Source organism: Camarhynchus parvulus, chromosome 24 (genome assembly GCF_901933205.1).
Source record: "Camarhynchus parvulus chromosome 24, STF_HiC, whole genome shotgun sequence".
In the NCBI taxonomy this organism is placed as follows: Eukaryota; Metazoa; Chordata; class Aves; order Passeriformes; family Thraupidae; genus Camarhynchus; species Camarhynchus parvulus.
The window spans coordinates 559,201-586,699 of record NC_044594.1 but is presented as its reverse complement, the minus strand read 5'-3'; the positions used below and the strand labels follow the sequence as shown (position 1 = coordinate 586,699).

Here is a 27,499-nt window from a genome sequence, read left to right as displayed (position 1 = left end):
GGCCCGGGGGCGGTGCGGGGCCGGTCGGGCGGCGCGGGGCCCGGGGGCGGTGCGGGGCCCGGGGGCACGGCCCCGCCATGGCGCTCCCCGCTCGGGGGTCGGGCCGGCCGCGCTCGGTGCCGCCCGCGGCCCCGTTCGGCGCGGGGCGGTGCGCGGGGCGTGTCGCCGTGTCCCCGCCCCGTGACGCGCCATCTCCCCGCGGGCGGCGCGCGGCGGCGGCAGAGCGAGGCAGGTGCCGGCGATGGCGGGTCGCGCCCAGCCCAGCGGCCCCGCGGGCAGCGGCGGCGGCGCCCCGGGGCTCCTCCCGCTGCTCCTGCTGCTCCTGTCCGCCGCCGCCATCATCCCCCGAGGTAGGGAGGACGCGGCCCCCGCGCACGGGGCACCGCGCGGACGGGCGGTACCGGGGCGGGCGGCGCGCGGAGGGGGTTCGCGCTCGGGGATCGCGGCGGCGCTCGGGTAGCCCCGGTTGCGGCGGGTGCGGGGCGAGCCCGCCCGCCCTCCTCCGCCTCGGGCCGTGCCCGGAGCGCTCGGTGGTCCCGGGGAAGCGCCCCCGGCGGCGGGAGCGGCGGGCGGGCTCACCCGCGCGTGGCGGCGCGGGCAGCCGCTGCCGGTTTCCATGGAAGCGGCTTCTCCGCTGCCCCGGGGGGTCATCAGTGGCCCCGCAATTAAAAACTAATTGCTTTGCGCGCCCCCTCTGTCTCCCCCCTCTCCGCCCCCCCGGTGTTTGCGGCGGCGCGGGGATGCTGCACCCCTGCGGGAGCGGGGAACCTGTTGGAATCTGAGTGGAACTTGCGCGACGCTTCGCTCTCCCTCTTCCTCTCTCTCTCCGTCTTCCTCGCTTCCCACCCCTGTCTCTCCTTCCTCTCCTCTCTCTCCCGGTGCCCCCTGCCGCAGCCGCGCCCCCCGCCCATCTGGGCGCGCTCGGGGCGATCGCCCGGCTCGGGAGCTGCGGCTGGAACGGGCGCTGGTTAAATGTGGCTAACGAGGCCCCCCGAACGGGGCCGGTTGGGTTCTGTCCGCGGCACCCTCGGGGTGCGTGTCCCCCGTGCGTTGGGTGTCCCCCCACCCCGCCTGGCTTCGCTCCCCGCCGAGCCCGGAGCCGCATCAGCGACCTGCGCTCGCGTCCGGTGGCTTCGGTTCGAGCATCCCCCGTTAACGCCGCTCACGTTTCCAGTATGTCCGTGGGGCGGCACGGTGCCACACGGCCGTAGGAGCGGGTGCTGTGTCCGGGATGTTTGGGAAGAACAAGAGGCCATTGAACGATCTGTTGAATCCCGCTCGTAGGAAAGGGGGGGCGAAGGGGCCGCCAGCCCGGCGAACAAAGAGCTTTATTCACAGCCTGTGTACATGTCCATGCCTTCCCCGCTCTTCCCGGGCGGCCTTTTTGGTGGGATGGTGGTGGGGGAGAGCGCCGGGGTCGTTTTCAGCTTGTTCTCCCTGCGAACGGGGCCGGGGCCGGTGCCCGCCGGCCGGCTCCGACCGGGGCTGCGCCTCCCGGCTGCGCTGGGCAGCCCCGAAGGGCGACTCTGCTCCTCTGCCGGCGCTCCGCAGCCCCGAGCCCGTTCCGGGGAGCCGGAGCGAAGGAAAGGAGCCAGCGCGGCGGCTCTTGCGCTGCGAGCCGGGGAAACGCTCCGCTCCGGCTCCCCGCGCCCGGGCTTCCTGCGGTCGCGGTGTTGTAGATTGCCCGATGTCTCGTCGCAAGGTGCTGTTTGTGTGTTCGCTGCTTTTCGCTGCCTGGTGAGCCTCCCGCCGGTGTGACCTGGGGACTCTGGTACTGAGGGTCGCCCAGGTTGGGAATACGAGCCGGCTCCTGGACGGCCGCGTTCATCCTTTGTTTTGCTGTTTTGCTCGCCTCAAATTCTCTAAGACCAGTTTTTAACTGGAGACCAGAGTGATCCCCCGACAGGCTCAGCCTGTTCGCCGCTGCCCAGCCAACGGGTGGAACTGTGATTTGGGGTCGCAGAGCTGCTGAAGGGAAACAAAAGCAGGGCTGGATGCTGGCTCGCAGCGGCTGTGCCTGACCCGAGCACCGGGGTGAGAAGCACCGCGCGGTGTGCGCTGAGGTTGCGGTAAGACAGATATTTTGTGGTTGCGGTGCTGTGTTGTGAATCGCAGGATAAAATCCCAGACTGTGTTTAGGCAAAATTTCCTTACAGCTGAGGACCTTTTTTTCCCTTTTTCCCCCCCATTCTCCCCCTTTTCCAAGCTAACAGTGTTAGCTTCAGTGTTCTGCGAAGAGAGAATTGGTGTGAGGCAGCGGCACTGAGCACAGAGTGCTGTCGCTGTGTCTCCCGCACGGCTGCCACCCGAGGCACAGCGGTGCCAGCGCTGTGTCACCGCCGTGGTGGCACCCCGTGATGCGGAGTGTGGCTCAGGGCTCTGCTGCCTCCTCTCACCGAGGCGACTGGAGCAGCAATAGGCAGCAGCGAGGCTCGGTCTGGGATGAGCCTGTGCGACCGGGTGGATCCGTGTGTGTCCGTGGTTCCTCTCCAGCCGCTCTCGATGCTCTGCGGTTCGTGGAGCTCCTGATGCCCCTGTGCAGCAGGGCGAAGGCTGAGGAGCGCTCTCGGCTCACTCTGAGATGCCTGGGCAGCGCTAGGCTGGAACTCGGAGTCTGTCTGCACTGGCACTCGGCACTTCAGGGAGAGCAACTTTCCAGCAGAAGCCTCAGGAGGTGTTTGGAGACGGCGTTGGCGTGGAGCTGTGACCTGGCCATGGCACGGAGCTGCGAGGGGCTGGCCAGGGCTGCTTGTGGCTGCAGCCTCCGTGTCTGCCACACCAAACCGGCCCGCGAGAAGCCCCCATGAAGGCAGGGAGTGCTCCCAGCGCGGCTGCGCTGAGCCAGGCTCCTTTGTAAACACAGAGTGAGTTTCCAAGGAGCCTTTGTATGCAAGCGAGGGGAGGCTGCTCGTCCCTGGCCTTCAGCAGCACACGCTGCGTTCTGCATGCGACGCAAACACCGGCAGGGAAGGGGCTGGGGAATAAAGTGATCCATCTGGGTTGCAGCTTGGGCTCATTTGTCTTGCGTGTAGGCAGTTGAGCCCAGGTTTATAAGCACGACAATCTGGTTTGAAACCACTGCCAAGGAGGCTCCTGAGGATGGGAAGGCGAGGAGATCGCTCTGCTCCGTCCGTGCTGGGCTCTGAGGAGGGGGCGGCTGTCAGCACCTTCTGCAGGATGGACATCCCCGGCTGGACGCTGTTGGATGGACACCGCCGGGATGGGCACTGCTGGTGTCCCTTGGCACGGGTGGCCGCTGCTGGTGGCAGAGGTGGCTGCGGTGACAGGAGGCCGGAGAAGAGCTGCGCTCCCCGGGGACCCCCGCCCGTGATGCTGCACTGCCGTCGCCTTTGTTTGCCTTGCGCTGTCTTTCCTGGTGTGTAAATAAAGAAGGCTTTGTAATCAAACAGCGCTGGCTCCGTCAGCCGGGCGCTTGGCGAGCCTTGCCCCGGCCCTGCCAGCGCCGGTGGGGCCGTGCCTGTGCCATCATCATCGGTGAGCTCTCTGCCCTATTGCTGGCTGGAAAATGGGTCAGCTCCTTAACCCTGCGTCTGCCTGAGGCCACCCGGAGTAAAACCTGTGTTCCAGCCTGGATACACCCTCTGCTTGAATGGACCATCCAAGCGCTCCTCAGAACACATATGCTCATAAAAAGCAAAGCCACCTTCCTGCGTGTAGGCAGAGTTTTCTGGATGTTTCTCTTGAATGGCTGTTTTTCTAGGGATTATTGTCAGACTTTGTATAGGGGTTTTGACAACCTGTTCCTCTTCTGGGTTTTGGTGGCACTTCTGTCAGGAAAGCAGGGGCTCCCTCCTGTATCCAAACATTTCGGTTCCTGTCTGCGGCTCCAGATCTGAGCAGGCTCCAGGAGAGGAGCGTGAGGCTGCAGCCTTCCCTGGAGCTGAGCCAGGAAGTGAATACTTAACACAGTGCATTGAGAGCACAAGCAAAGCTGGACACACAGCCAGTGTCTACTGAGAAATTGGATGCTACATGTTAAAAAAACTAAGTTGTGCTTGTTCCTCCGGGCGACATTGTGAGGTGCAAGCCCACCGGCACTAAATAAAGGGGCGCTGTGGAAACCTGCCATGAAGGAGAGACCCTAGGTGGAATGTTGTAATTAGGAGTGGTATGTACTTGTTTAAGTTCCATAAATCAGTCTCTTTCCCGGGCTGTAATTGCAGGCTGCAGAGAGCAGCTGCTGCTGCGGTTCCTGGGGAGCTCCACCACAAATGCTTTGAAGGTCGCCCAGCGTGGGCTCAGGCGCTTCGGGGCGGCGTGCTGGGGAAAAGGGTGGGTTGGGCTGTGTGGCAGGCGAGTGGAAGGGAAGTGCCACGAGGCTCCATTCGCTCTCAGCCCTGTTAATTGGGAACACAGGGAGCTGTCGGCCGGCGCGGTGCCTGCCCTGCCCCCCGAGATGAGCCGGCGTTTGTGGTTCAGCCACGAGCTGCATTTAGTTATTGCAGTTTTTAATTTGCGATACTGTGGCTGCAGCGACTCCTCTGATGGCCCTGCCCATGTGTGACCACCACCCGCCTGCTGTCAGCCTTTTTTGCTGTGGAAACAGTTTTTCTTCTTCCTGCTGTCCTCGTTACCTGTTGAACCCTCGGTTTTCCTGCTGTGTTGCACATCAGGCTCTCACATTTTTGCAGGGCGTTGAGTTGGGTGTTGGGGAGCCCTGCAAACCACTGTATGCTGCTGGATGAGGCTCTGAAAACCCGAGTTTCGTGTCAGTGTTTTTCACCCATCCTGGATTCCAGCAAGGAATGCAGATCCCCAAGGAGATTTGCTTCTTGGGGTTTCTCAGAGCCATTACTGAGCCCACACCACACACTCACCCGCAGTGTGTGGCTGGTGGCTGCTTGCATTTAAAACATTTGCCTGGGTTGTACCAGGGACATTTGCTGCCCTCCACTCCTGGTTATTTTAGACCAACAATGTCCCTCTGTAGGGCTGGGCTGGCTATTTTTACCCTGTGGTGTGGTTTTAATTTACTGTGTTCTTCTGTGGTTTAAAAACTTGAGCATTACAAAGACTCTGCCCTTACCAAATTCTCAAGGTGAATCAGTAGAATATTTGATACCCCATTAAGTTCCAGTCTGAAGGATCAAAGAGATACTTAGGCACATCTCTTTACTCAGAGATATAAAACTTTTGTGGGCTGTAGCTTAACTGGAAAATGTCTTTAGTTTTGCTTTTTTAGGTATTTTTTGTCCCTGGAAGTGCTGGCAGCTCCTTGGTGTTGCTGGCTTGCTGACAGTCTCAGAGACAGGTGCTGCCTGCTGGCAGGTCTGTGGTGGGTTTGCTTTGCTCCTGCCCAAATGACACAGCCCAGGTGCCCCCTCCCCTCTTAGTGGCAGTTCCAGTCAGGTGCCAGCATTGGAGCGGGAATAGTCTCTTTGCAGTAAATGGCTGCCAATAGGTTTTAAAGCCCAGGTGTGCATTTGGCAGTGGGAAGAAGTTGTGTTGGAAGCTCTCCTCCTCTGCCAGTCCCAGCTGTGAAGTTTGCCCTCAGCAGTTACCCTCCTGGCTGAGCCTTCCCTAGGAAATGTCCCATTCTCTGGAGCCCTTGGCTGAGCAGTGGCAGCCGTGGGGGACGGAGATCTCGACCTGCAGATCAGGGAGATGCCAACGAGCCATCAGAACCAAGGCTGCCTACGGGGTCACGTTGCCTCTTAAAGTTGTGCTCAGACTGGAGGAGTTGGGTGCATAAACCCCTGGGTTCAGGTTACGTCTGGAATAAACTGCTCTGATCTCGTGGTGTCCTCTTTTAGCAGTTAGTGAGCCTGTATGTGATTTATGATCTCCTCCAAGCTCTGCTTCCAGAATGGAAATGTCATTGCATTCCCCACGCTGTCAGCAGGGCTCCGGCTGGACCTCTGCAGTGGGGCCTTCCCTTCAAGGGATGCCCTTGGGTGCTACTCCCAAAGGCGATGACTCTTGGTCCTGAGAGACCTCAACATTTGGTACAGGATTGGAGCAGTAATGCTTTTATAGAGATGAATTTCTCATGCAGAGCATGAGACCACACCGGGGCAAGCTCCAGCAAGGCTGCTCTGGGAGTGCTGTGCTGTGGCTGGGGGCCCAGTGGGGTCCTGTCACACTGGCCTGGGTGACACCTCAGCTGCGGGTGGGTGCAGCCCAGACCCCCGCTCCCATCCTGCTCCTGCAGTGTAGATCCCCTCTCCAGAGTGTGACAGGAAGAGAGAAATATGAAGCAGCAAAGTGACATTCCCTCCCTCCCCTTCTCCCCCCGTGCAGCAATAGAAATACGAGTCTGAGTCTGCAGCGTCAAAAGAGAGATCAGAGTAATCGGATCAAGCATGAGGAACTGCTTGTTGCTGCTTCCCTGTTTTTAAATGAGGCTGCCTGGCAGCTTCCCTGGCAGAGCACTTTCAACATGACTCGTGTTCAGCTTTGGAGCTGGGGTTGCAGCAAAGTCGGGCTCCGTGAGAATTGGGCTGGAAAGGGAGCTTTCTGCGTAGCCTCTGGGCTAACACACAGCAATAAAGGCTCCCTGTGCCCCCACGGCCCTGGGTTTGTAGCCGAGCAGAGGCACATCTGTCCCCGGTTCTGCAGAGAGAGCGCTCTCACTTCATGCATTTATCACAGTGATGCTGCTCTGGGATGTGCTCCGGGATGCCAGTACATCCCTGACCTTGGAAAAGCACAGTGACTGTCTCCAAAGCCGTTTCTGCCTCGCTGCCCTGGTGTGGCACAGGAGAACTGGGCAGCAGCTGCCCTCTGTCTATGGAGAGGTGTTGCAATGGTGCAGCTGGGTCAAACCAGGGGGGAGAGCTGCTGGCTCAGCTGCAAGGGCTTCTCTTCATGCAGTGCCTCTGTGCTGGCTGGGTGCAAGTGGACATCCATCCATCCATCCGTCCGTCCGTCCGTCCATCCATCCATCCATCCCAGTCTTTAATGCTGGCACTGCTCCAGAGCACCTGGATGCTCACCTGCACCGCTGCAGTGCCTGTGCTCACAGAAACCCTGCATTGCTCCATGGAGTTTGCTTGTGAGGCTGTTCTGCTAATCCTGACTGGTTTCACAGTAATGAGAACCTGAAATATCCACATGTGGAGAGCTGTTGCTGTAGCTGGGTTTGTTTTGCACTCTCATTCTGAGCTATTTTGCTTGGAAACTTGATTGGACCCCTTTGTTTGTGCTCCCATTGCCTCTTTGAGGTCTTCATTCCCGTTGGCTAATGCAGACATGGTGTTGGAAGCCTGGTGGAAGCAGGGAAGCTCCCGAGTGTTACCCCTCCTGCTTTTCCCACTCTGTTTGGAATTAGGTGCTGCTTTCAGCTGTTTGAGGACAGGCCTTGCCATGCACTCACAGGCTGTTCTGAGCAGAAAGCACACTGTGCTGGTTTGGTGTCAGCAGCTCTTACAAAGCCTTTGTGCCAGATCTCTGCCTGCTTCGCTGGGTAGGGCTGTGGCTGACGGGGCACCGTGAGATCCCAGCGATGCTGTCCCTGTTTGGTTCCCTGTGGCAGCCTGGCTGGGCTCCCTGCACTGGGGAAGCTGCTGACAACCATCAAAGCCCTGAGCACTTGTCATCATCAGCCCTCAGCTTTGTCAGCCAGAGCTGCTGGGGACGCTTGGTTTGTCAGGACTCCTCGGAGCCAGGCAGCCTTTCCAGGGTGGGCTCAGCAGGAAGGAACGAAGCCAAACCCCTGCTTGCCTTGGGAAGAGTTGTCTTGGTGTTGGCTTGACAGCAGCTCTGGTTCTGCAGGCAGATCCGTTCCGTTGCCACCCTTGTTTGTGCAGTCTGGAGGAGCAGCGCGTGGTTCCCCGGTTTGCAGGAGGATTCCTGTCCTGGAGGGTGAGAGGCAGAGCAGATCCCTGTCTGGAACAGAGCTCTGTGACACCCCTGTACTGTGCAGCTGCTTGTGGTGACTCGTGCTGGGATGGAGCAGAACCTGTGTAACCTGCTCCTGCTTCTTGTCCATAGCCACTGTTCAGGGTGGATGCACGGAGGGTTTCTCTTGGTGCACAAAATGTGAGTGGGATTTCTCCTTTGGCACTTTGCTGCTCTTCATTTACTGTGATTTTACAGACTGCTTGGAATGAAGACGGGCATCATTCAGAGCCTGTGTCTGCAGGGTCAGGGCACACCGTGGCTTTTCCTGCCCTGTCACAGTCACAGCCCAGTTTTCCTCAGCTCCTGGTCTGTGGGTGGCTCCAGAGGAGACGTTACTCATCGCTGAGTAGGCAGAACCACCGAGAGCGAGTCCCACGCTGAGGTTGCTGAGCTCTGGCCACACAAACAGCTTTTCCTTCGATTTAAAGGTCTTACAGCCTTAATCGTTCCCTAGAATCTTTAACAGAAGGCACAGGTTTAATCAACTCCCCGAATCCATAACTGCCAGGTATTGCTTCCTCAGCACGAGGAGCAGAGCCGTGCCTCTCCCTGGGAAGGGTGAAGATTAAAGTGGGATAGACGGGAGATTAACAGTGTTCCCTTCAGACACCGCCAGGGAAAGGGGAGACGCTCCAAGAGGAGGAATAAAGGAAATTCTTGGAGGCAAATCACTTACTGCTCTGTAGGGATCCGTGGAGCCTTGTAAACAGAGGCTTTATAGCAAACCCAGTGCTCTGGCTCTTAAATCACTCTGGGAGAATTTTGGATGCACAGTTAAAGGATGAGTTGCTCCTCCAGGCTCTCGTTAGCAAATTGGATCCAAAATTTTCATGTTAACACCACATGGGGTGTGTGGAATGCAGCTCAGGAAGGTCGGTCCAGCTGTTGGGTCTGGGATACTCTATTTTCTGTTGAGGTTGGCTGGGTCTATTGATCTCGTTCCTGTTTTGGAAGGGGGAGGTTTAGAGGAGTCCCATTAAATGGGATTTCAGTGTTTCCTTCAGAATAACTCATTCTAAGTTCCTACAAGAGTAAATATCTTGTGGACAACGTGTTGTATTCACAAGCCACTGCTGCTTCCTCTCCTTCCCCTCATGTTCTGCACCCCTTGGAATCTGACTTCTTTGGACAAGGCAGGATAAGGAAATGAAAATAGCTCTCCATGGGTGATGGTGCCTGTGGGGTGTAAAAATCCTGTCTGAAGGTACGGAGTGGCTGAAGTGATCCTGCAGGAAACAAATGAGGATTAATAAGCTATTTTCAGCCTGGTCATTTGCTTCTTCCCAGGGGGAGCCCAGTGGAGTGGCCAATCCAGTGGGTGTCCTGAGGGAGAGGGGATTTTGTGCTGGAATAATTAATGTGGATGTTGGTGGGTGTGCATGGACAAGGAGGATGTTGGAGGAAAGTGGTGGGATCCTCCTCCTCCTGGGTTCCACTGCCCAAAGAGCAAATCTTGCTGAAAACTGTCCCTGAATCCTCTGGGAAGCCTTTGGAAATGCAGCTCCTCATTGCTTTATGTAAAATGTCTTTGTAGCAGTTGAGGATGCTGGCGTCCATTAAAGGCACAATCCAAAGCCATGTGAGAGCTTTAATAACTTGGTATTTTTGTTGTGCCAAAAAATCCAATTACATACGGAATCACTTTTCCTTTGTAAAGGTCTGGGAAAGTGTTTGCCTGAACTGCTGTGGAAGCGGCATTTCAGTGAACCAGCTGAAAAGTCACTTTTGTCAGTTTAATGGGTGTAATAAAATGGTCCATCTTGGGGGAGTGAGGGAGGGGGACAGAAAAGCCTCTCTGAAATTGGGATCTTTTAATTTTAAATTGGTTCCTCGGATTTATAAGGATTTCAAAGGCAGATGGAGAGGGAAGAGCTCTGGGTAGCTGTTGAAGCAGCTCGTCCCTGTTTTTCTGAGAAATATACAGATCCCATAGATGGAGTGTTTAGGAAATGGACGCGAAATACACACGTATATACAGAAAATGCACAAAGCCAAGCACAGGGAGGTGTGGATGGCTGGGGGCTCGTGGCTGCGGCAGGCAGGGCAGCCCTGGGGGCTCTGCCATCGTGTCCTCAGTGCTGTCAGTGATCCTGGAGTGCCACTGCTGCTTGTTTCCCACCCAACGTGCTTCTGTTTGTCTGGTCTCCTCTTGGAGTGGCTTTTCTCAGCCTTCATTTGTCCAGATTATCAGCATGCAGAGGAGAGCTGCCTGGTATTTACATGATTTAGTTGTAAATATGGTTAAGTGTTGATAGATATTGTTGTCATAAGTGCTTACAGCTCCTGGACTGATTACTGAATTTCTTATGTGGAAATCTGTACAAGCTCGGCGTGCGAGCAGCTTCCCAAGGGAAGTGCGAGGAAGGAGCCTGTGGTTTCCGTGTGGAAATCAAAGCCCAGATGTGGCTGGAGTGGGTGAATTTATGGGGGAAGTACTGTCAGGTTTGGCTGGCAACAACTGGGGCTCCGAGGCTGTGATGAAGGGAAAATAAAAGGCTCTTGTTGCCTGTTTCTTGGGAGCAGATGCTGTTCTGTGGAACAGCTATTCGGGGCTGATGTGCATAGGGAACATCTGTAGGGTTTACAGCAGGGCTCAGCTGAGGGATGTTCATCCCTGCCACTGGGCTGATGGGACAAATGTGTTATTTGCTGGTAGTTTTATTTTTAATTGACTAATAGGCTCTGCTTGAACCGCCCTTGTTTAACAGTCTTATTTCCAGAATGTTTTTCATCCCTGCTCAGAGCCCTGAATTAGCAGACGAGTGTTTCTGGAAGTGTCTCTCTGAAGGCAGAAAGCCTGGATTTGGCAGAATCCTCTCTGGGGGTGAGGGTTGTGGAGGGCTCTGCGATCTGGATCACGGTCCTGAAAACCTGTGCATCTTTTGTGTTTGCCCACAGAAAGGGAGATTTGTGGGGCTGAGCTGGAGTTCTGAGGTCAGAGCGGTTATTGGGATAAAGCACGGGAGGAGAGGCCAGCTGTGTTGTGCGTGGATTTGTGGATGTGATGTTCAGCTCAGTGCTGAATTTAGGGCAGAGATAAAAGCCTCTCCCCAGCCCGAAGTGCTTCTCTGTGTAATGCCAACACTTAAATCCTCGCAGCGCTCGCTGGGCTCGGGCTGTGGGAGAGAACCCGGGAGCTGCATCCCAAATCCTGCGTACGGTGTGTGCGCAGAGCGAGAGCAGCACGTCCTGCCCACCCTCCCTGGGCGTGCTCCTTGCTTCAGAGCTGCTTTCTCGGGAGCACAGGCAAGCTGGAAGGAGCCTGTGTTCCCTCCCAGGCAAAAGCTGTCCCTTTGGCGGGAGCTGGAGCAGCGTGCCTGGATCCGCTCTGGCGGTCGGTCTGCCTGCCAGCCCCTCCGGTCAGGACTGTTCTGCCTTAAGGGGGAGAATCCCCCAAAACCCTTCACTTGTGGGATCAGGAGGGAAGGGAGAAGAGGAGCCCCAAGTACTTAGTATGGGCAGTGTGAGCTTTGCGGAGTCACACATCCAGATGGATTACATGAGGAACTTGACATCTTGTTTAAAAACAAATCATTCATTATGTAGCAGTGAATAATCAAGCATTACAGTTTCATCTCTGGAGGTTCCTTTTTTGGTTGGAATTTTGATAGTTCAGTAATTAAAAGCTGTAAGCTATTACACTGTCTACATGTTGATCAATTGGTAATTAAAAAGTTGATGATAGATATGGTATTTCATGGGACTGGTTGGTTACGGTCAGATTTCCTTCGTGTGTTTTGAAAATTGTCGTTTAACTTAACACTTAAACGTTTTTCAATATTCATGGGCTGTTTTACTTGATTTTTATAAATGCCTTTTAATGATCACAATTTGCATATGGTAATTTAGAATCAGAGAATCGTTTAGGTTAGAAGAGCCCTGTAAGATCATCGAGTCCAGCCATTAACCCTGCACTGCCGAGGCCACCGCTAAATCCTGTCCCCAAGTGCCACATCCACACGGCTTTTAAATCCCTCCAGGGCTGGTGGCCCCCTCTAGGCAGCCTGTGCCAGGGCTGGACAGCCCTTTAAGGGAAGGAATTTTACCAATATCCAACCTAAACCTCCCCCGGTGCAGGATCTGCTGAGCCCCTCTCGGCTGAGGCGCTTGGAGTGAGCTGGATAACACAATCAGGGATAAAGCAGTGCAAAATGAAGGAAAACTGGGTTGGTAATGGCCTCCGTGATGGAAGATTCATTGCTTCAGAAGTCTAATCTGAGACCAAAATGAAGCCCAAACCTGACAGTCTTCAGAGCATAATGCAAGATTTACTGCTCTGCCACGCTCAAGAGATTAAAAATAAAAACAGCCATCCTCCAAACCACCCTTCCTGTGCCTGCAAAACTTGGGGAAAACCAAGGGGCTTTACTTCTTTTGAGTAAAACCACCCAAAATAACCCCAGACAGAATGGGTTTGCCCTGTGTTTGCCAAGGCATGCAGAGTCCTCTTCCTAACACGCGTGGAGCTGCAGATTTGGGGTGGCTCTGGCAGTGAGGAGTGTGATGGCGTGCTGGGAGGGATCCTCGCCCTGCCGAGGCCATGCACTGCCCTGCTGGTGGATGGTCCTGCCTGGAAGCTGCTGCCAGGGCCTTTGCTGGGCTGGCAATCCCTCTGGAGTGGCCCCTGGCTGGGCTGTGCTGCTGTGGGGCTGGCACCGAGCTGCAGCCTGGCACTGCCCACCCAGCTCGGTGGGCACAGGAGAGCTCTTGGAGGGCCCTGCCAGCCTGATCTAGTGGGAAGCACCTTCCATGGAGCCTGCCAGTCCTGAGGAAGCCTGGAATGCTGGGGAGCTCATCCCTACTGCACACCTGAGGAGCCGCCTGGTTCAGGTCGTGCCTCCTTCGTGGTGATGCATCCCTGGCACTGGACTGGTCCAAGGAGCCAGAAAGTGAGAGCCTCAAACCCTGGATCCTTCCAAAGGGTGAACTCCTTCCCAGCCCTCACCCCTGATCCCTGGGATGTCCTTCTGAATCCAGGATAGAGCGATCTGCATCCTCCTGCTGCTGTCAATGCCTGTAGTGGCTTCCCCTGCTCGCTGGGGACAGGGACAGTGTTGGAGTGACCGGTTCTGCTGCAGATGCACCACATGTGTCCTGGAAAGCCCTTGGTTTAAAAACCACTTTGTCCTGAGACACTTGTTGCTTTGTGACAGCTGGTTCCAGTAACTTGTTTTTATAGGGCAGTTTGTAGTAAATGAATGACACGTTGAATATTTTAGCGAGATTTTAGATTATCTAAAGAATGTTTTCCGGTTTACTAATTGCTAGATAATGCTGAATACATTGATGCTGACATGAGCAAATGGATGTAAAATGATTTTGAAGCGAGCCTCATTAGAAGATGCTCTAATTCAGTCAACAGGAGATGTCAGCTCGTGGCCGTGCGCTCGGACCCTGGCGTTCCAGGGCTGCTCTGATTGCAGCCCAGTGACAGGCTCTGGGAGCTGCCCTGTGAGAAGGCAGCAAGTCAGTAATTAGTGATCCTGAAGAGCTCCTTTTGGCCTCTGTGCCATCCTCAGCCAGGCGGGGTTGGCTTTTGGAATTGGATTTCTCTGGAAAGCACCACAGAGAAGCAAACCAAGGGTGGCTGGGGGTGACTGAAGGTGTGCCCAGGTGGGCAGCGTGCCCAGGTGAGTTTCTGGGGGCAGGCACAGGGTTCAGAAGGATTCCCAAAGGCCTGATTCTCGTGGTGATCCTCACAGAATACACTGCAATGTGCAGGGGGTTCCTTGGTGATCAGATCCTCAGAGTGCTCCTGACAAGCAGTGGCAGTCCAGAAGCACCTTGCTTTAACCCCAGAGAGAAGGTGGGTGTTGTTGTCTCCTCAGGTAATAAATCCCTGCAGTGTCTGGTGCTCCAGGTCCCATTTATTGTACAGAGCAGGAGATTTTTCACTCCCACAGATTAGGATCTGCCTTTTTTTGGGTCTTCCATCAATAAAATTAACTTTTCCCTTCCTCTGTGCATCTATGAAGGATGTTGCTTTGCTCTCTTGCAGGCAGTGCCTGAAGTTTTGAATTCATAAAGCTGGATTTGCTCAAATCTCTTGTTTTCATTCCCTGGAAACAAAGGAGGGGCAGTTGGTGCCTGTGCAGCTGCAGCCCAGTGTTAACCCTTTGTCCTTGAGGCTTTGTTTTGCGTGAGAAATCATGGGGAGGTTTTACCAAATGTGGTAATTCTGTGGGAAAAGTCCCTTATTTCATGTCTTTGGGAATGCTCAGAAGTTAAGGGATTTCTGTAAGGTGATTGATTCTCCAAATGCAGCCAAGTACAGTGGGCAGCAGGACTGGGGGAGTCCTAAGAATGTTTGGCAGAATACCCAAACCATCCAACCCAACCAACCAAAACACATTTCTTACTTGTCTGAGGAGAAATGGAGCACTTTGGGGTTAACTTTTCTGGGAGTGAGTCCTCAATTTCCCCAGGCTGATCTCTGCAGACACATGGAGGATAAAAGCTGCTGTGGGAGGAAAATGAGGGAGCAGAGTCCTTTACCAAAGCCGCTTTCCAGGCAAAGGATGATCAGGAAAAGCTCTTCCAAAGGGGGGGAAAGCCTCAAAAAACCCCAGGCAATCAAGTTTCAGCTTTCCCCTGTCACCACAGGCTTGCCAGGGGCATTCAGATGGTGGCTGGTGCCTTGCTGAATTTTCACTAATGTCTAAAATTAATCAAAATGAGTGTTATCCATTTAGTGCATAATCCCTTCTGTAGGCTGTGTGTAGGCATAATCAAGGGATGCCAAGTGTATTACATTACCTGGGATATTTGGGGATATTTTTATTCTTCTCAAAGTAATCTGCAAGATCTGATACGAAGAGACACAAAAGGTTAGTTGAAAGCAGACAAGAACTGAATCATTGACTTGAGGAGGAACTGCATTGTGCAAGCTGTAATGCTCCTTCTTGTTCATTACTGCAATTATAATTATGGAACCCAAAGTATTTAATTGGCCTCCCAGACTCTTCACACTGAATAGATTGCATTGTTACCATTTAAAAAAAATATCCTCTTATGCATTGCAAATACATGTGCGTGTTGCTCTCTGGCTCTCAAGAGGTTTCTTTGTTTATGTGATGAGCGATTAACTGAATTAGGGATCTCTGCTGTGCTGTGTCAAACCAAAATCCAGCGGAAGAAGAATCCTTCCCGGATGTCAGGTGATATTGGAAGCTCTAAAAACAAAACTTGGTGCATTAAAACCACCAAACCCCAGTGTAATCAGGGCTGTTAGGAGTTCTCAGAAGTACAAAATTCTGGAGGGTGGAGTCGGCCCTTGGGGCTGAATTCCCCCGCTCATGGCAGTGGGACGTGGGCTTGTGCCCGCTGGTCCAAGGTGATGCTGCTGTGCCTCAGCCAGGAGGAGCTGGCTCAGGCTGGCTTGGTTGATGTGACTTTGTGTGTGGAGCAAACAGACACGTTTAATTACCAGGCAGTAATTCCATCCATGGGGCTCTCGTGAGCCTCGGAACGCAGGCAGAGCCTGTTTGCTCTCCATTAACAGCAGAAAGGTGAGGGAAGGTTTGTTTTCCCGCCCTCATCCCGCATCCCTCGTGCCTCCCAGGCAGCGTTTATTGTCCTTTCCTGATCCTTCAATGCTCTCCCAAATGGCAGGGCAGTGAGTTTGGGTACGGGCAGCCCATCCAAACGGCTCTTTAATGGAGCGTTCCGCCGGAATTGCCGCTCCTCTCCTCCTGCCTGGCTGATCCTGGCGGAGGGGACGGGGCTGGAACCGTCACACACAAAGATGCTGTGTGTAACACTTGGCAGAAGGACCTGAAATTGGATTACAAGCTCCTATTCCAGCAAGTAAACGTCCACGGTGTTTTTTATAGCTTATCTCTATTCATCTCTGTTTGCAGGCTCTGCTTGCCAAGCGTTAATGTAAACACTCTATTTTGAGACGTCGGTCCATTTGCCTTCTGGAAATCCTTCTTTTATAAGGTGGTAGTAAAGTCTGTGCATAAAACCAAAATAGCTCCGTGGTCATAACTGCACGGATGCCGCGTGGCTGGGTGCTGGCCACCTTACCTGGGGTCCTGGGCCTTGCAGGTGGGAGCAACCAGGGCAGGGAGATGAGCTCTGTGTGTGTGCACAGATATATGTGTATATATACATATATATGATTTTCTCTCTCCCCAGTGAGGCTGGAGATCTCTGGTAGTTGAATTTGAAAGAATTAAATTGACTTTCAACTTATTGGACTCGCTTCCAATACTCTGCTAGAACAAATTTCGTAGAGTTGGTGCTCGGTGCAGAATGGATGATGGTTTGAACCCTTCAGGGGATTTAGGGAATGGTTTTATTGTGTTGTTGGTTTGGCCGAAAAAATCATAATGGAAACATCACCTGAAAGAGATTAAAAAGAGAAAATGAACCAATCTTGTGTGTCCAGCCAAGCAGTTGTGTATTCTGGTGGTGTAATATGTTGCACAATATTTTGGAAGAAACTGTAAATTCTGGGAAACGTGGCCTGGAAAATGTGCGAAGAATCCCGGCATTCTGTGAATGTGCAATCTGTGCAGTTCTCCCAGGGAACTGGGTGTCAAGTACTTAGGAATATTTATTTACTGGTTCAGAGCCTTCTCGTGTTTATTTTGGGCTGCTTTGTGATTGGAAAAAAGCGTGAGGATTGAGATATTTCCCTGCCTCCTTGGAGAGGACAGACAGAAGTGAATGAGGAGATGAAGGCGGAACTTCCCAGCGGAGAGCTGTTTGTATGGGAATGAAATGGAAATGTGCCTTCCTAGCGTCAGGAAACCTGTAAATAAAACCTGTTTTTCTTCCTCTCTGTTTGCTCCAGTTTCCTGAAAACTTGTTTACATATTAAAGGGTGTTAAACTGTCTTCCTTTGTGGCAGGTCTCACTTAGAGCTGGTGGGAATGAAAGGCTCCCATCACTGCTCTGGATAACGGGGCCAGCCTTGTGGCAGTGTCTGGGAGTGGAATGGGCAGGAAAAATAAAAGATTCTTTTTACTTTCTGGCATTGCCATGAGGTCAGGGAGGGAAGGAAGGTGCAGGAGAAGCTTCCTACACACGTGCGGGGTGGGGGGACAATCACTAAACAGGTCACCTTTGTGCTGCCCTCTGCTTGGCAGTGCTGTCCACGGTGAGAATTGAGGTTGTTACTGGCGTTGGTGTGACTGGGGGCTCTGCAGGAGCTTGTTCTGGTTTAAGAATTTTGCCCCTTTGACCACAGGAAGAGCGGGCTGAGAGGAAGGACGTCCCTGGAAGTGTTCCAGACACAGACTGGACAGGGCTTGGAGCAGCCTGGTCTGGTGGAAGGGCAGGGAGTTTGGAACAGGGTGGTCTTTAGGGTCCCTTTGAACCCAAGCCATTCCTGATTCTGTGTCACAGTAAAACCATGAAATTACATTCAACTTGAGACCCAGTTGTGATGCCTTCTGAGAAGACTCGTGGTCAGGCAGGAGCCTGTGGCTGAAGGATGTTCAGGTGATGTTAGGAGGGGGAGGCAAACAGCTCAATCACTGTTCAATGAACACATTTTTACTGGTCTGTAGTACTTTGATGTTACCTTGGGCTCCGTTGAGGCGCTGGCTCTCAGCACCCCTGGCTCTCAGCCACCAGGGACCTTGGGATCAGGTGTGCTCTGCATGCTCCTGTGAGCCAGGGGTGCCATCAGCCTCCCTGCTGACAAATGGCAACTGTTGCTTAATTTTTATCCCCAATTATGGAGCTCCAGGACCCATTTTTCAGGTGGAATGTTGGAGCCATTAAGAAGAAATAAGTAAACTCTGCTGTATTCCATCATTTTTGGCAGGTACCCAGTGGTCTGTAGCTGTAATGTATGTGCATTTCTATGCAGGTATTTTTCATAAGCCGTGTGCCTGGGACTGTTGGAAGCTTTGTTTGCTGGCTTCACCCAGGGCAGGAATGGGTGCTGAGTGAATCCACAGCCTGGGGCTGCTGTAATGCTGTAAAACTGGCGAGGAGCCCGGGTGTCCTCACCCCTCTGCAGGATTTCTGCTCTGGGGACACAATTCCTGGGTGACACAAATCCTGTGCAGGATTTCTGAGCTGTTGGCTCCATTTCCAGCGGGAATTTGCTGGGAATCTGTCCCTGTGCTTTAAATGTGTTTCCATATGAGCCTTCCTAAGCACAGGGAGCAGCTTCCAAAGTTGCCCTGGTTCTTTGGCAGATGGACAGGTGAATATTCACATAAAAACACCTGGGCCTGAGGGGTGCTGCTGGGATGTGTGTCTTTCCTTGCTGCTTCTGATGTCACAAAGATGCACACCTTCCTCTAGAGGAAACAGGGATTAGGATGGGTTTTGTTTTCAGAGGAGATTTTGTGACAAATTTGTCAAATTTGACCTCTCAAAAAACGGCAGAAGAAGTTTATCCAAACACTTGCCAGGTTAACGTCAGCTATAAACTCGTTTTTAGCACTGGGCAGCAGAGGAGCCAAACAGCCTCCCTGGCTCTTGTTTTGGGTTCTAATTTCTAATTTAGTTTTGAAAGTCCTCCATTTGCAGTGACTTTCCCAGCAGCTTTGCACGTGCTTATCTGTCCTGGCACTTCTGTGTGTCTAAGTTCTGCAGCTGTTGTGTTGAAACCTCCCTTGCAGGAGAGGTGTGTGCTGTGAAATTCCCAGTGGGGTTTCACCAAGGTGTGTGCAGATTGCTGGGCCAGCCCTTCCCAGCTCCAGCCTGAGCTGGAGAGGAGCACAATTCAGCAAACCCCTTCAAGATAATGTGATTTGCTGCAAAAGTCTGTATTTTTAGGATGTTTACTACAGAGGTCTGAAATTACGTGGGCAATTTGTTGCCCTTGACAAGAGAAAATGTATCTCCGGTGAAATTCCATGCTAAAAGCAATCTTTTAATGGACCTTTTCCTCCAGCCCGGAGCTGTAATGGCAGTGCCTGCTGTAAATCACCGTGCTCCGGAGACAGCCGGGCTCAGGTGGGTGCTGCTGCTCCCCGGGAGGCTCCTGGCTCTCGAACACACCTGGGCTCCTCCTTTTCTGGGGGCTGTGGAGAGCAGCCCTCCGGGGCCAGCCTGGGGCTCCTGCAGTGTCCCAAGCCTTGCACTTGTGCTCTGGGTCAGCACTGCCAGACCCAGGGAGGCTCTGTGCATCCTTTACTGCCCAAACAGGACCCAGGGAGGCTCTGTGCATCCTTTACTGCCCAAACAGGACCCAGGGAGGCTCTGTGCATCCTTTACTGCCCAAATCAGACCCAGGGAGGCTCTGTGCATCCTTTACTGCCCAAACAGGACCAGGGAGGCTCTGTGCATCCTTTACTGCCCAAATCAGACCCAGGGCCACTCTGTGCATCCTTTACTGCCCAAACAGGACCCAGGGAGGCTCTGTGCATCCTTTACTGCCCAAACAGGGCCCAGGGAGGCTCTGTGCATCCTTTACTGCCCAAACAGGACCCAGGGAGGCTCTGTGCATCCTTTACTGCCCAAACAGGACCCAGGGCCACTCTGTGCATCCTTTACTGCCCAAACAGGGCCCAGAGAGGCTCTGTGCATCCTTTACTGCCCTTACAGGACCAGGGAGGCTCTGTGCATCCTCTGCTGCCCAAACAGGACCCAGGGAGGCTCTGTGCATCCTTTACTGCCCAAACAGGACCAGGGAGGCTCTGTGCATCCTTTACTGCCCAAACAGGACCAGGGAGGCTCTGTGCATCCTTTACTGCCCAAACAGGACCAGGGAGGCTCTGTGCATCCTTTACTGCCCAAACAGGACCCAGGGCCACTCTGTGCATCCTCTGCTGCCCAAACAGGACCAGGGAGGCTCTGTGCATCCTTTACTGCCCAAACAGGACCAGGGAGGCTCTGTGCATCCTTTACTGCCCAAACAGGACCCAGGGCCCTCTGTGCATCCTCTGCTGCCCAAACAGGACCAGGGAGGCTCTGTGCATCCTTTACTGCCCAAACAGGACCAGGGAGGCTCTGTGCATCCTTTACTGCCCAAACAGGACCCAGGGCCACTCTGTGCATCCTTTACTGCCCAAACAGGACCCAGGGAGGCTCTGTGCATCCTCTGCTGCCCAAACAGGACCCAGGGAGGCTCTGTGCATCCTTTACTGCCCAAACAGGGCCCAGAGAGGCTCTGTGCATCCTTTACTGCCCAAACAGGACCAGGGAGGCTCTGTGCATCCTTTACTGCCCAAACAGGACCCAGGGAGGCTCTGTGCATCCTTTACTGCCCAAACAGGACCAGGGAGGCTCTGTGCATCCTTTACTGCCCAAACAGGACCCAGGGAGGCTCTGTGCATCCTTTACTGCCCAAACAGGACCAGGGAGGCTCTGTGCATCCTTTACTGCCCAAACAGGGCCCAGGGAGGCTCTGTGCATCCTTTACTGCCCAAACAGGACCCAGGGAGGCTCTGTGCATCCTTTACTGCCCAAACAGGACCAGGGAGGCTCTGTGCATCCTTTACTGCCCAAACAGGACCCAGGGCCACTCTGTGCATCCTTTACTGCCCAAAAGGACCAGGAGGCTCTGTCACCTTATCGCCCAAATCAGACCCAGGGAGGCTCTGTGCATCCTTTACTGCCCAAACAGGACCCAGGGAGGCTCTGTGCATCCTTTACTGCCCAAACAGGACCAGGGAGGCTCTGTGCATCCTTTACTGCCCAAACAGGACCCAGGGAGGCTCTGTGCATCCTTTACTGCCCAAACAGGACCCAGGCAGGCTCTGTGCCTCCTCTGCTGCCCCAGTAACCAGGCGTGCAGGGGCCTGGGGCTCCCTGGGGCAGGTGAGCTGTGCAGTGCAGCATCCCCAGCACACCTGGGCTGTTCTCCCAGCCCCATCCCGCCCCTCGTGTCCCGCTGGAGGCTCCCAGGGGATGCACAGCTGCTGCCACGGGCAGCTGTCAGAGCACAGAAATGTGCTCTCACATCCCAGGGGCTTGCTGGGACAGCTCAGACACATTGCCTTGGCAGCCCAAGGAATTACTGCTGGGTTTTGTTGACCCACCTGTTCGGGGGGAGGTTTTTAATTACCTTTTTGGTGGCTGGCCAGCGGGACAATGCCTGTACATGTTCCTGCTCCTCTGATGGGTTCCCCCAGCTTGAACACAAAGCGAGCATTAAATTGCCTTTTCAGGAGTGTGGCAGCCTTTGCAAGGGGCGCCTGCTCGCCCCCGTCCCGCTCGTATCTCACACCCTGGGCTGCCAGGATGTTGAATTGCAAGGGGAAAAGCTCAGCGAGGGCTTCAGGAGCAGCTGGCAGCCGGGATGCTGCAGCACTGCTCAGCCAGCTCCCCAAGGAAGGGAAGGGAAGGAGAAAGGAGAGGAAAGGAGAAGGGAAGGAGAAGGGAAGGAGAAGGGAAGGAGAAGGGAAGGGAAGGGAAGGGAAGGGAAGGGAAGGGAAGGGAAGGAAAGGAAGGAAGGGAAGGGAAGGGAAGGGAAGGGAAGGGAAGGGAAGGGAAGGGAAGGGAAGGGGGAAGGGAAGGAAGGGAAGGAAAGGAAAGGAAAGGAAAGGAAAGGAAAGGAAAGGAAAGGAAAGGAAAGGAAAGGAAAGGAAAGGAAAGGAAAGGAAAGGAAAGGAAAGGAAAGGAAAGGAAAGGAAAGGAAAGGAAAGGAAAGGAAAGGAAAGGAAAGGAAAGGAAAGGAAAGGAAAGGAAAGGAAAGGAAAGGAAAGGAAAGGAAAGGAAAGGAAAGGAAAGGGAGGAGAGGAAAGGGAAAGGAGGAAGGAAAGGAAAGGAGGAAGGAAAGGAAGGAAGGAGCAAGCTCTGGTACCTGCTGGCATCTTTCGACACAGTCTCCTGAGTGGGAGCTGGGGTGTCCTGAGGTGTGTTTATGTGGAAATTGGGAGCTGTGGCCTCCTAGGGTGTGTTTGTGTGGGTACTGTGGGGTCCTGGGCTGTGTTTGTGCCCTGCCAGGTGGGTGAGCCGTGCCTGCCCAAAGCTCTGCAGGTTCCAGTCTCAGCCCCATGGGGCTGTGCACCCAGCCAGGCTCCAGCAGCTGACTCTGCTGGGGGATGTTTCTGTGCCCTTACCCCCGGTGCCCTTTTGTTTCCTCCTCAGTTGACTTTTTGGTGTCCAGTGTGTTTTGTAACCCGTCCTTTGGCCCTGGAGTTGGCAGCAGAGCAGTTCCATGTGTGGCTGCCTGTGCTGGCCCCATTTGGGGGCAGGGATGTGATGTCCAGGGGACTCTGGGGACATCCCACAGTCCCACACTCTAACATTCAATAAGTTTATATAATTGCTAATAATGGGAGAATTTAGCCTCTGAGTTTCAGATGCTTATTTAAATTTTCTCTGATTAAAACACTTGAAACAAACCCCTCTCTTCATTAGACTTTATGGCATTCAGCAACTTCAAGAACAAAATGCTTCCCCCTCCATTCTTCGCAGATTTCCTGGGTAAATTACTGGATAAAGTGATATTTAGTGTGCCTCAAGGGTTTCTAGAATTAAGAACCTGGTAGCTGCTTAAAAGTAAAACTGTGCAGGAGTGAGCAGGGCTGGGCAGCTCTCTGGGGCTCAGCTGCTCTCCTTGCCAGCCCCTCCTGAGCGAGTGCCCTCAGAGCAGACCTGTCCTGTCTGCAAAACCGAAGGTGAACTCTGGGACAAAGTGACAATCTCCACTGGAGCCTCAGTTCCTCCCCAGCTGCTTTCTCAGTGTGGTTGCTGTGGATGCTCGTGGCCAGGGATGTGCTGGGGCTGCTGGAGGGCTCACAGAGAGCCAGCAGCACTTTGTGAGCCCCCTCCACATTCAGGACCCCCCTCCCCTGCGCTGGCTCCTTCCACTGCCCCCAAGCCCCAAAAAGCCCTTGGGTGTTCTGGCAGGGGTTTCAGACTCGCTGAGGGGATGGTGTCCTGGTTGGGAGGGCCTGGTTATGGGATGGTGTCCTGGTTATGGGATGGTTTCCTGGTTATGGGATGGTGTCCTGGTTATGGAATGGTGTCCTGGTTATGGGATGGTTTCCTGGTTATGGGATGGTTTCCTGTTATGGGATGTTTCCTGGTTATGGAATGGTTTTGTGGATGGTGTCCTGGTTATGGTTATGGGATGGTGTCCTGGTTATGGAATGGTGTCCTGGTTATGGGATGGTTTCCTGGTTATGGAATGGTTTCCTGGTTATGGAATGGTTTCCTGGTTATGGGATGGTGTCCTGGTTATGGGATGGTGTCCTGGTTATGGGGATGTCTCCTCTGATATGGGGGCTCTGAGGGCAGGTAAGCAGCACACCTGGGCTGTGGGCTGCAGCAGAGCTGCTGCCAGCACAGTCAGATTTCCTCGATGCAGGCAGAGGATAACTCTGACCTTCCTCTGAGAGCTGTTAAGGATTAATGTTTGCACAGGGCTTTGAGTATGTCAAGCTTTATGTAAATAGAAGTTATGACTCTTTTATTAATTCCCTCCCCCAGGTAAATAACCCGTGCTGTGTGAGGCCAGGGGAGGCAGCAGGGCTGGGGCAGCACCGTGTTCCTGCCAGGGCCACTCTGTGCATCCTTTACTGCCCAAACAGGACCCCGGGAGGCTCTGTGCATCCTTTACTGCCCAAACAGGACCCAGGGCCACTCTGTGCATCCTTTACTGCCCATACAGGACCAGGGAGGCTCTGTGCATCCTTTACTGCCCAAACAGGACCCAGGGAGGCTCTGTGCATCCTCTGCTGCCCAAACAGGACCCAGGGAGGCTCTGTGCATCCTTTACTGCCCAAATCAGACCCAGGGAGGCTCTGTGCATCCTTTACTGCCCAAACAGGACCCAGGGAGGCTCTGTGCATCCTTTGCTGCCCAAACAGGACCCAGGGAGGCTCTGTGCATCCTTTGCTGCCCAAACAGGACCCAGGGAGGCTCTGTGCATCCTTTACTGCCCAAACAGGACCCAGGGCCACTCTGTGCATCCTTTACTGCCCAAACAGGACCCAGGGCCACTCTGTGCATCCTTTACTGCCCAGACAGGACCAGGGAGGCTCTGTGCATCCTCTGCTGCCCAGACAGGACCAGGGAGGCTCTGTGCATCCTCTGCTGCCCAGACAGGACCAGGGAGGCTGTGCTGGAGCCCAGAGGTGCTGGCTGGCAGCCCTGCCCAGCTCTGTGGCTCAGTCCTGTCCCTGCCAATGCAGCAGGGCACCTTTCCATCAGCCCCCAGGCCATGCCACCTCCTTGCAGCCAAGAATTCTCCTGGGGCTTCACAGAAAGGATAATGTCCCTCCAAAACAGCAGCTCCAGGTGTAAGTGTCCTTCCATTTTGTGCTGCAGTGTTCTTGTGCAGGAGATCTACATTCATCCGTGTCGTTTTGGACTCCACGTTCCATGAATTTGTCACTTGGTTTGCTCTTGATGTGAGATGTTTAAAGAGGAGGATTAGTCTCTGGGGCTTAGCTCCTCTGCCCTTGTGTTTGTAATCAGGCAAAAACATCGTTAGAAGAGATCTCTGTGAAGGGTTTGGGGTGTGAGGCTGACAGAGGTGTTTTACTGCTGAGTTCAGGAGCTCGTTTCCAAAACCCAGTGTTGTGCCTAAAACCATGGAGGGTGGGAACTGGCTCTTTGCCAGTTAGTTACTTAAGTTTAAGAGATCTTTGCATTCAAATTACTTATCTGGAGTGCTGGCAGGCTAATAAATTCCAGGGAACTGTTCTAAATATTGTCAATCTCCAATGTAATCCTATTAAAATAATTGAGTATGTTCGGGGTAAAGAATTCCCTCATCCTCTGTCCCCAACACACAGGAGAAAACATGAAAGGCAACCTGGAGTGTCCTGTGCACATCATGGAGCTGACACAGCTGAGATTCCCAGCAGCCAGGGCTTGGAGAGGCACAGCACTCGTACCAAAGCCATCTGCCCTCCCATTCTGTGCCTTTCTTGTGGCTGTGAGTGGGTTTTGTCCTCGGTGCATGCTGGTATCAGTGGGAGGCTGCTGTTATCCCCTGGGGTTTGTTCTTGGAATGCAGGGCATGCCGGAGCTGCCCGGGTGTCCTGCAGCACTCCTGCCTGCTCTGTCCCCAGCTGGGTCAGCTCTCCTGTTGTGTCAGCTGAGCTGGGACAATGGGCCCTCCTGGAGCAGCCCCCAGCACATCAAACGCAGCCCCTGCTGCTTTTTCAGAGGAGACAGTTTCTCCAGTTTGCCTTTTGATAATCTTCAAATGGAGGCCTGACCTGAATTTACAACACGGAGGAAGAAAACGAGAGGGAAAATATCTCCCGACAGCTTTTAAGGTGTCTTTGACAGCAGTAAACTAAAGAAAATAAGCACAAGTTCTTCCCTTCCCCTTTGCTTTTGTAGGTCACTTCAGGGGAAATCTGAGCAAATCAGAGAACTTCAAAAACAACCTCCAGCCCAATCGCTTCCCCCAGCAGCCAAACCCCCTCCCACAGCCCGCAAACTCGCATTCTCCTTGGCACCTCCTGTGAAAGCCAGCTTGGAATAACTCGCCACAAGGAGGACATGAAGTTCCTCGGCGCTGGCAAAGTAAACAGGTCTATTTTTGTTTGCAGACGGTTTTGCGGTGCAGCGCCCTGGCAGAGCTGCCCGGGGTCTTTGCCTTGCCTGGATTTACCCAGCTGGGAGGATGAGGCTGTTGGGAAGAGAAGGCTTGGGGGCTGCGCTGGTGGCTCCTGTCACCCAAACCCTCGTGATCCCGAGGTGCCACAGACACGTGGTTTGTGTTCTGTAGAGCAGCAGCAGCCCCAGTGCTCTGTCCCTGTGCTCTGTGACGTGCTCCATGTCACCCCTGGGCACGGCTTACCTCGCGTTCTGTAGCCATGATATTTTCTGAAAAATCCTTTCCTTAGGAGTTTTCCTCCTGAGAAGCTGAGAGGCCTCAGGAACAAAATGTAACCAATGGTTATCTGCTGCTGTGGAGTGCAACAGGTGCATCTGTGATTGGTCTCATGTGGTTGTTTCTAATTAATGGCCAGTCACAGCCCAGCTGGCTCAGACTCTCTGTCCAAACCACAAGCCTTTGTTATCATTCATTCCTTCCTTTTCTATTCTTAGCTAGCCTTCTGATGAAATCCTTTCTTCTATTCTTTTAGTATTCTTTTAGTATAGTTTTAATATAATATATATCATAAAATACTAAATAAGCTTTCTGAAACACGGAGCCAACATTCTCGTCTCTTCCCTCATCCTGGGACCCCTGGAACAGCAGCACAGGGTTCCCCTGGTTGCTGCCCTGCTGCTCTGGGTGAGGCAGGAGCAGAAATGATGCCATGGCTCGCTGGGCTGCCCTTGCAGTGACTGGTGATGGTTTGGGGGCTGCAGAGCTGGATGGATGCTGAGCTGGGCAGGAGGTGCTGCTCACCTGAGCCCAGCCCTGGCAGCAGCTCCTGGCTCTGCTCCCGTGTGTGCCAGGGCTCTGGGGAGGGATGAGCCATTATTGCTGAAATATCATCCCAGGGGCTCTCAGCGATGAGGAAAAGGCTCTTGGCTGCAGTGAGGGCATCGGGATAACGCCCCGGTGCTCTCACAGAGGGATGTGGCTCCATAGATTCTCTCCTCGCTGCTTTTAAAAACAACCCAGCAGATACAGCTGATGAATGGGGCTTTGAAGCTGCTTTTAGGTGTCCAGTGATTTTGGCTGGAATGGTTTATGTGCTTGAATCATGAGTTGAGTTCAGTGTGCTCGGGCCAGGCCAGCGACAGCAGGGCTGCCCTGTGGGATGGTGCTGGTCAGAGAATGGAGGAGTCTCTGCAGGGAATTTATGGGGCAGGCTTTGCTTTGCCCTGCCTTTCAGGGAGCTGCAGTGTGCTGAGGCAGCCCCAGGGGTCTGTCCCACCCTTGGCATGGGTGGAACATCCATCACAGGGCTCCCCTCTGTGTGAAGCCTTCTCAGGAAAGGTTTGCCTTCTCCTTTGGAACAGCTCAAATCCAAGGGTTTCTCTCAAAGCCGCTTTCATGGGGTGAGGAACCACCCAGCCCTACCTAAGGCATGGTGTGGGTGCTGTATCTCAGCGTTTTCCCCTCGTTTGCTCAGCTCCCCACGTCTCTTGCCCTTACAAAGCAAGATGGAGTTTATTGTCGAATCACCGAAGCTGCCGAGTCAGGACTTGTGTCCAGGGTGATCGTTGTCAGTGCCAAGAAACAGAACTGAGCAAAATTAAACCCAGACCTGATTAGTGACCTACTTACAGGATGGAGAAGGTGCTGGGATTGGGCTGAAGCGAATTCAAATTCCCTATTTCATTGTATTTCCTTGATTAATAATAAGTGAGTGAAATATCAGTCAAGATTTTTTTAAAGCAAGGAAGCAGCTTTAAAACATTACATTTATTTTACCTTGGGAGAACTTAATTAGCTGTCAACAGCACAACACATGAGTGGTGACTTTTGAATGAAATTATGAAATCTCTGCTCCTGAGGCATTTTTCTCCCTCCTTCCAAGGCAGAGGGAAACACAACAGATATGTTTAGGTAAAAGCTAAGTAATTTTTAGGAGAATGGTTTTGCCTTCACTGTTTTCTTGTATTAATTACAGAAGTGTATAACCCTTCAGTTCTGGTTTGAATGTGAGCAACCAGCACAACCAGGTTATTAAATCAGGTTGTGAATTCGAGATCAGGGTCATGTGGTTCTCTGTTTGATGGGCTAATTTCTTAAGTGATTGAACTTCTATCATTCCACTGGATACCATGGTAATTTACTTATTTCACAAATGTGATAAATAAGCCACAGCCAGCAAATCACTCAAATGGTCCTAATTTA

The 27,499-nt window shown here is 53.4% G+C and overlaps 1 protein-coding gene across 5 annotated transcripts in view; it reads left to right on the top strand.

Annotated features, from left to right (window-relative positions):
• Positions 1 to 224: 224 nt before the first annotated feature.
• The window catches only part of CADM1 (cell adhesion molecule 1), a 137,271-nt gene continuing 109,996 nt past the window's right edge, over positions 225 to 27,499 (top strand). For all 5 annotated transcript variants that reach the window (XM_030965007.1, XM_030965005.1, XM_030965006.1 and 2 more), the window contains exon 1: positions 225 to 350. In XM_030965007.1, the coding sequence (XP_030820867.1) occupies positions 242 to 350 (109 nt within the window). In that variant the 5' untranslated portion in view covers positions 225 to 241. The remainder of the gene's footprint in view (positions 351 to 27,499) is intronic.